The sequence below is a fragment of the Triticum aestivum genome, chromosome 2A (assembly GCF_018294505.1).
Source record: "Triticum aestivum cultivar Chinese Spring chromosome 2A, IWGSC CS RefSeq v2.1, whole genome shotgun sequence".
Lineage (NCBI taxonomy): Eukaryota > Viridiplantae > Streptophyta > Magnoliopsida > Poales > Poaceae > Triticum > Triticum aestivum.
Window position 1 is genome coordinate 753,081,241 of NC_057797.1, and position 9,354 is coordinate 753,090,594.

A 9,354-nucleotide genomic window follows, 5' to 3' on the forward strand; every position below is an offset into this window, starting at 1 on the left:
AATGAATTTGGGTCAGTCAATTTTTGAGCCATTGATTCTGCATCAGGATTCATGCTACTTGTTTTTTCTCTGTTGTGTATGCTGTCTTGTTTTGGGCTGATATTTTCAACTGACCACGGTATTGGGCCAATCGAATCCTAATTGGGCTGAAGTGCATTTCCTGTTTTTATGGGCCCATGAGGCTCCCTTTTTTCTGTTTGTATGCGTTTTTTGGTTTTTTTCTTTTTCTTAGTTGGTTACTATGGGTATTTTTGAGATGTTGGGTGAGTATAAAATGTGTACACACGAATACTATATAACATAGTACAAACTATATTATAGTGTAAATTAAACCACTATACTTTTTATTTCTTGCATAGTAAATATGTGCAAAGTTGTGTGCCAATTTTAAGCTTATTTTTTATTTTTATTTATTCTTAAATGAAAAACTTCATTATTTTTTATTATGTTATAGTTTTATTTCATTTCATTTTTTTTTGATTTTGATACTACTGTCACTATATCATTCCTTCTTAAGAAAGATCTTTTTTTTCTTGGAATACCGCCATGTTTTGCTCATTCTTGCATATTATAGAAAAGCATAATTTTCATGTCAATTTTTTGAATTTTTTAAATTGTTTGCTTCTTTCATTCTCTGTCTTCTTAAAGGGTAATAACAATGCCATTAATTCATTCTTCCTTTGGAAACTTTATTTTTGTTTTCGTTTATTTTTAGTTTCATATTCTTTCTTTTTTATAGATAATACTAATGCCACTAAATTCATTCTTAATAGGAAAATTTACTTTTGGAAATTCCACTATTATATGCTTATTCTTGCATATTATAAAAAATTGCAATTTCTGTGTAAATTGTGTGTAAATTTTGATATTTATATTTTTTCTTGTGAAAGGGCAATACCAATGCCACAAATTCATTCCTTCTTTGAAAACTTCATTATTTTGTTTTTGTTTCATTTTTCTGTTCCTTAAGGGTAATGCCAATGCGAATAAATTATTTCTTTCTGTGTTATGCTTATTCTTTCATATTGTAAAAAAGCGCAATTTCTATGTAAGTTGTGTGCAAATTTAGTCTCTTTTAATTTTTTTCTTTCTTCTGGAGGAAAAATACTGATGCCACAAATTCACTCTTCCTTAGAAAACTTCATTTCTTGTTATTTTATTTTATTTTGTGTTTCATTTTCTTTCTTCTCTATAGATTTCTTTTTTCTCTATAGATAATACTAATGCCATTAAATTCACTCCTTCTTAGGAAAATTCATTTTTTTTGAAGTTCCACTATTTTATACTTATTCTTGCATATTATAAAAAGTGCAATTTGTGTGTAAATTATAACATTTTTTGTTTTTTCTTGTGAAAGGGTAATACCAATGCCACAAATTCATTCCTGCTTTGAAAACTCCATTATTTTGTTTTTGTTTCATTTTTCTGTTCTTTAAGGGTACTGCCAATGCCAATAAATTATTTCTTTCTGAGGGAACTTCATTCATTTTGAAATTTCCATATGTTATGCTTATTCTTTCATATTGTAAAAAAAGCGCAATTTCTATGTAAGTTGTGTGCAAATTTAGTCTCTTTTAATTTTTTTTCTTTCTTCTAGAAGAAAAATACTAATGCCACAAATTCACTCTTCCTTAGAAACCTTCATTTCTTGTTATTTTATTTTATTTTGTGTTTCGTTTTCTTTCTTCTCTATAGATAATACTAATGCTATTAAATTCACTCCTTCTTAGGAAATTTCATTTTTTTGAAGTTCCACTATTTTATACTTATTCTTGCATATTATAAAAAGTGCAATTTGTGTGTAAATTATAACATTTTTATCTTTTTTCGTATGAAAGGGTAATACCAATGCCACAAATTCATTATTTCTTAGAAAAATTTCATTATTATGTTTTTTGTTTTTGTTGCTATTTTCTTTTTCTTTTTTGTAAGGGTAATACCAATACCACTAAATCATTTCCTTCTTAAGGAACTTCATTATTTAAAAATTCCACTATGTTCGGCTTATTCCTGCATTTTTTAAAAAAGCACAATTTCTATGTAAGTTGTGTGCAAATTTTTTCTTTTTTGTTTTTTCTTTCTTCTAGAAGGGAAATACTAATGCCACAATTCTTCCTTAGAAAACATTTTTTATTTTCTATTTATGTTTGTGTATCAATTTCTTTGTTTTTAAGGGTAATACCAATGACACTAAATTCCATTGTTGTATGTCTGCATAAAATATGATATTATAAGAATAATTAGGAAATACTTTGCTATCAAACAGAGCCTTAGTTATATATGATTTGGAATTTGTGTGCATGCATTATTAGCTAATATTCCCCCATCGTAAAATAAGTGTCTCAATTTTATGCTAACTCTAGTATAAAGCTGTATTAATTTTAAGATACTTATTTTGAGACTGAGGGAGTAATAGGTACATAGCTTAGACAAGAACTCACAAGTATTAGAAGGCTAATACCAACCCGTACACATTTGAAAAGGCTATCTTTAACCTTCCAGCGTCCACACGTATGCATAGAAAGACACTGGGCAATGGCGATAATGTAATACTCCCTTCGTTTCATAATATAAGAGCGTTTTTTCGGGACAGATAGAGTAATAAAGTAACTAAACACCGGTGACTGTGATTACAAACATAACACGTGATGAACCATACCAAACAGGATGGCACGTACGTGCATGCGAGCAGATAAACCCAATGTGTGTGTGGATCAAGGCCCTGCGTCAAACGTTGTACGCACGTATTGTCAGCTGAGAGCAAATCAACTTAAACAGGCTAAGAAAACAAAAAAGGAAATCGACTTACACACTGACCCAAGTTTTGTTTTCAGCCAACTTACCAATAGCCGGTCCCCAAAATACCCTCTCCACACAATTCCAGGACCCAAGTCACATGAGGAACATCTAGATTGAAAGCTTGCTTAGATAATTACAAGACGACGGAGATAGACCTCCTGTAGCACGGGCGGCCGGCCTTCTTTGCGGGCCTGCTCTCCTCCTTCCAGAGCTGGCAGAGGTCCTTGGAGATGCGCACGGCATCGGCGGAGGCGCCGGAGAGGCCGCGGCGTGCGAAGCCGACGGAGTAGAGGCCAAACTGGCCCTTCCAGCCGTTGGGGAACTCCGTCTTTGGGTAGCCGTCCTTGCCGAAGAAGTCCGTTGCCCGGAGCCACTGTGGCACATTGCTCCTGTAGCCGGTGGCGAGGATGACAGCGTCGACATGGACGATGGTGCCATCGGAGAGCACGGCGTCGGAGTTCGTGAAGCGGGTGATGCCGGGGACGACGGTGATTTGGCCGCTCCTGATCCTGGCGAGCGCGCCGGTGTCGAGCACCGGGGCGCGGCCTTGCGTGTGCTTGAGCGTGAGCGGGCCGACAGCCGGGCGGTGGATGCCGAGCTTGTCGAGGTCGCCGAGGACGAGCCAGGCGAGGAAGATCATGATCTTGTCCACCAACCAGAGCGGGAGCCACGCCACGAGCAGCATGGCCAGCTCGAAAGTGGACTTGCCGAGCACCTCGCGCGGAATGACGTGCATGGCGTCGCGCACCACCATGAAAGGGTGGGCGCCGTGGTCGCAGAGGTCGAGGGAGACCTCCATGCCGGAGTTCCCGCAGCCGACGACGAGCACGCGCTTCCCGTTGTATGGCTCGCCGGACTTGTAGTGGCTGACGTGGGTGACCTCGCCGCAGAAGCCGCCGAGGCCCGGGATGTCCGGGACGACGTTGACGGCGTTCTCGCCGGTGGCGACCACGAGCCAGCGGCCGATGTACTCCATCTGGGCACCGCCCGCGCGGGTGGCTTGCGCGTGCCAGAGTCCGGAGGTGTTGTCGTAGTGGGCGGAGAGCACGGTGGTGTTGAACTCCGGCTTAATGTCGAACCTGGCGGCGTAGCTCTCGAGGTAGTCGATGAACTGGCGGCGGGTGGGGTACTCCGGGTAGCTCTCCGGGAAGGGCATGCGAGGGAGCTCGCAGAAGTGCTTGGGGATGTGGAGCTTGACGCGGTCGTAGGTGCGCTTCTGCCAGAGCGAGGCGATGCAGTCCTCGCGCTCCAGCATGAGGAATGGCATGCCCTCCTCGCCGAGGCTGGCCGCCACGGCGAGCCCGGAGGGACCGGCGCCGACGATGATTGGGCCATCCACCGACACACGACGAGGGGGGCTGAGGCTTTGCATGCGGAGCACCATGGCTGCTTCCTCGCTTCCTGGCCGGGTTGACAAGTGATCACTAGAGTGAGCTTAATTTGCTGGGCTTGCTCAAGCAGCTTGCTGAATGCTGCTATGTTTTGCGGAGGCTTTTAAATAGGAGAGAAGGCTGAGTGGAAGTTTGGTGGAGAGATGCGATTCGTTACGGCGGCACCTCAAATTTAAAATGTTCCCAAAAGCACAAATCTTAATGCATAAAGCCCATGCAAAGCTGCGGCTAATTTACTAATAGTAAAGTGGATCTGATAATTAGCGGCTAAGGCTTCTGTCTAACTTCATTCCAATTCAATGTGTGAAGAAAGCTTAAGGATCTAAACGATCTTACAAAAGTTTACACAGGGAGTATTAGAGAAAAAGGACTAGGCGCCTAATGCATGATAATGGCTTTTTCCAGTTTCTAACAGTGTGTCAAACCTCCTTGTGCCTACACTGAAATTCCACTTGCTCTTACTTTTCTTATTATATAAAAATTGAGCTTTCTGGCTTTCTGCGCAACCATGCATCAATCAAAATACAAAAAGTGGAACAGAAAGAGAGATATCGCTGTAGACGCGTCATTGATTGGGTCCAATCTTTCATCGATGCAACATCAATCTTAAAAGAATTATTGATTAAAACTTTCGGTTATGCAAATGGTGCGAGCAACATAAAGATAGGGCAAAGACAACTGACAGGATGCTAGCGCCCAGATAAGCAAAACACGCAAAACACCGACGGTTCTACCTGGCAAGAAAAGAATGCTACTTATTTTAAGTAGTAGATATTCAAGACCGGCTAAAAAAATAAATGAGTTCCCTAGGATGTCGTATATAGCTCGACTGAAAAATGATTTGATCTTAATTGAGCCAACACTAACTTGCTCGGTTTTTAGCCCGATAGCTCAAAATAATATAATCATGTATAATGACTATTATTAATTAAGATAAAATAATAATAATTTGTTACTTTATATATTATGTATAGGAGTTATCTCCTAAGAGCAAAGCATCAACATCATACGTGATGAGTCCCTAAGCTACATAATACTTGAACCATACCATTTCCGGTGAAAGCACATATATGCACCTTCGTTTTCTTTCCTCCACATTGAAGAAACTAATATTTATCGTCATTCTGATTGGAATAATATTGGATAGGGTTTTCTTATGATGATATTGTGGTCTAATGTAAGGATCCCCAAATTAATAAAAACCTACTTAGAATTAATTCCGCATAATTGTCTTGGCATGCCATCATATTTGCACTAAAAATCTGCTTGGAAATAAAAAAAAATGTGCATTTACATTATTACTGTATAAGACAATTAGAGCTTACACATAGCAATCCTATTTTGTGTATATCCAATTGTCTTGAACATTTATGGTGATTAATTATAGTGGTAATACACACCCTTGGATATTTCCATAATTTTCTTATAATTATTTGGACTCCATTTGGATTTAAAATGGTTTTAAATACCATTTATAAATTAATGGATGAAGCAAAGTTCTTCCAAAAATTACGGAACTTATTTTACTGATTCCATTTCTCATGTTTCACCTCTCTGAATTTATATAGAATATTTCTATGACTATTTAATTCCTTCAGAAATTATGAGTTTAGGGATATGATTAATCTACAAATTAAAATGACATTTTTTATGTACTTCCAGAATTAGTACCCTTATAGTTCAAAGTACAGAGGCTTACACTTCTAAGCGTGTCTACTTCCAAAATAAATATAGTTTTATTTGAAAGTACATGTGCCGCACTTTTAAAATACATATGTACTCTACTCAATAAATAAATAAATATGTACTATACATCTAAAACTAATATGCTTGTACTTAGAGGTACTTGTACTTGTACATGACCACAGTTTTTTTTTAAGAATATACATGTGTACTTTTCATGAAGTTGGAGTCGCCCGTTCGGAGGTATCCAGTGATGAAGATGACCCTTGTGACTCCTCCATTGATGTCTTTCTTCTTTGCAGCTCCGTGTTCCATGTCGGTAGCTAGGTTGGCTAGTGGTGCCCATACTATGGATTGGATTGTATTGATTTTAGCCTGGTTTTCCGCCGACCGATTCCATTAAAAAGGGTAGACTTCCCCTCCAAACAATTCGTGCTAAAATTGATAATTGCTGCTATCCAATTCTGACTATCTATGGAGTATTATGTGTAAAAATTTGGATATTTGTAGACGAAGAATAAGTAATCTTGTCTTCGGATTCTGTCCATTGATAGCATAAAAAATGACAAGAGACTTTTTTCCTGAAATCCCTGCAAAAGACGAAATTATACCTCTTTCTATAAGATTTAATGAAAATTGATAAATCATTTAATATAATTGCTATGCTTGGTGTGTGACTCCTTATTTTTTTTCCTTTTTTTTAATTAACCGGGCAATTCTAACTTCTTCTTAATCAATGAAAATGGTAACTCTTTTGCCTCGTTTAAAAAAACAGAAAAAAATACCTATTCCGCTCTAAGGCAAAAACACACAAAAGCATCTCTAGAAGATTCCGGATAATCCCCCCTCCCCCCCGGGCCTGTAAAAGTCCGGCTGATATGTGGTTTTAGGCCATTTTTATTCCTGGACAGAAAGCTTGGCCCTAATAAAATATTTAGGTGCACACTAAATCTGTTCGCCCCACTGCTATATCAACATGGGTTCTACTTCATTCGTCTTGTATTAGTTGATGACAAACGGATGTATGTAGACATATTTAAGTGCTAGATACATTCGTTTGAGCGTCAGCTAATATGAAGCAGGGGAAATAGTTTCAAAGATCTCAACGCGAGAAACCCAACAGTGAAACCGGTTCGCGATTTGGACGCATGGTTCAGAAGATAAAACAACTAAAAAAAGAATCTACGAAGAAAGCACAAAACACCCATGTTTCGACAAGTGTTGCACATACAATGCGCCACTTGTCACTACCAGAGAAGGTGGGAGTGACCTTTTCAAGGGTAACCGCTTAACTAGTGATATCACTATTTCACGCCTGATGCGACAAAAGTCGCTCAAACACGCTCCTTTTTTCCTTCTTTTCTATATAATTTTTCCGTTTTATCTTTTTTGTATCTTGAAAAAAAATTGATTTCAAAATATGTTCACGAATTCCAAAGAATGTTCATAATTGTTTATAAAATTAATATTCCTCAACTTCAAGAAATATTTCCAAATTTAAGAAATGTTCCAATTTTTGAAAAATGTTCATGAATAAACAAAGGTTCATATTTAAAAACAATTATGGATTAGAAACATATCTACAAGCATAAAAAATTATTCCCAAATTCAAGAAAATGTTCATGATCGCCAATTTCATAAATTGTTCCTGAGTTTAAAAAATTATTCTCAAAACTATTAAAATTCATGAATTCAAAAACGTTCCTGAGTTTTAAGAACTATTTCCAATTTTAATTTCTTTCCCAATTTTGAAATAAAAAAAATAAAAAAATCATATATATAAAAGAGAAAAGGAAAAAACAAAAGAAATCACAAAAAAAGAATAAGAAAAGAAAACTCAAAAACCGAAAGGAAAAAAATACACACAAAAGGGAAGAAAACACCGGTTCCAAAACCGGTGAGAAATAAAAAAAGCCTAGAAAATCTTACTGCACCAACCCAATATCAATGCTAGCATTGAAGCGTGGTGAGTGATTGCCCGCTACCTGCCAACCTACGCGGCAAATTGGATCCCCGTCCCCGAGGTGGAGACTGAGCAACGCGTACCCCCCGCGTGCAGGTCGAACAGAGACGAAAGTAGGTCATAGCAATGTTGGGGATATCGCTTATTGGGAACTTATCGGTCGACCTACGATAAGGGGTAAATCGGCCGATTTAATGCCATATCGGTTGATTTATCGGCCGATTTATCTTATCGTTCAGACCACGATAAGAGATAAATCGGCCGATTTATCGGAATATCGGAAGATATCTTGAACAGTGGGTCATAGTGATCCGGGAGTTCCTGTGGAAGGGCCCTCGCTCAATGGATAAAAGGCACGCCGGGGATAACATGTTGATGACCCCCAAGAGCTCTTATCGACACAGACAGTGGGTCGGCCCAATGCGGGGGCACATGCGCCTGTTTTTTCTCTTTGTTTATTTTGTTCTTTTGCTTATAACTAAAATGATTGGGACTTCAAGAAAACTTCAAATTAAAAAAAAAATTCCGTAATTTTGGGAAAAACTCTTAGATTTAAAAAATGATAATGAATTTGAAAATTGTTCTTGAATTTTAAAGAAATTCGAAATTCAGAAAATGTACACAGTTTTGAGAAATTGCTTACATATAAAAAACATGATCATGAATTTGAAAATATTCCTGGATTTTACATAAATTCGGAAAATCAAAAAATGTCCCCAAAATTTAAAAATATTCATGAATTTCAAATTATTATTGAATTTTAATAAAAATTCTAAAATTATAGATTTTTTACAGATTTGAAAAAGGTTCCTGCATTTCAAAAAATATTGAGGAAAACAACAAATAAAAAAATGAAAGAACAAGAAAAAAGGAAAATAAACAAAAAAACATAGGAAAAACAAAAAAACAACGAAGCAAAAATATATATGAAAAATCTAATGAAAATGAGCACAAAGAAACATAGAAAAATGAAAAATGGGTTTAGGATGGTTATAGAACCTTCCTGCAACCTGTGGAAAATGGCTTCTAAGAAACCTAAATAGGCCTGGTAAAAAGTACCTACATCAGCGACCAAGGTGCGTGTTTGATCGCTATTCCCGGACCTACGTGGGGAATAGGATATGTCGTTGTCCTTGGAGAGGCCCGCCATGCTCTCATTTTGAGGATGTTCTGCGGTGATGTCGAACTTCCCGCTCTGAAGCAAATGTTACATGGCCCGAAGAAAATGTTACTTCCGCTCTGGTGTTCTTTGTTGGAAGAGCTCTCGCGAATGACAAGATACGAACAAGTGACCTATACTAAATACGAAGGCAGGTAGCCAGTGTTCCGTTGGCTCAGGTTACTAATTTGTTTGTCTGGATTATTACTACCATAGTTGGTGTAGCAGTGCCACTGTTCCATTGCCCTTTCGTGTTGTGTTGTCTGAAACTTATAGTAGCCTTTTGTTTTTGGTGTGAATCTACTTCTATGTGTGAGCAGCACATGTATTGGGGATACTGGTTGTATATAGTTGTGTAA

General features: G+C 37.8%; 1 protein-coding gene across 1 annotated transcript; it reads right to left on the reverse strand.

Annotated features, from left to right (window-relative positions):
• Positions 1-2,470: 2,470 nt before the first annotated feature.
• On the reverse strand, positions 2,471-4,242 carry LOC123186449 (probable indole-3-pyruvate monooxygenase YUCCA5). The gene has a single exon (XM_044598214.1). It carries the CDS (start codon positions 4,181-4,183, stop codon positions 2,933-2,935), a length of 1,251 nt encoding a protein of 416 aa, XP_044454149.1. The 5' UTR covers positions 4,184-4,242; the 3' UTR covers positions 2,471-2,932.
• Positions 4,243-9,354: the final 5,112 nt, after the last annotated feature.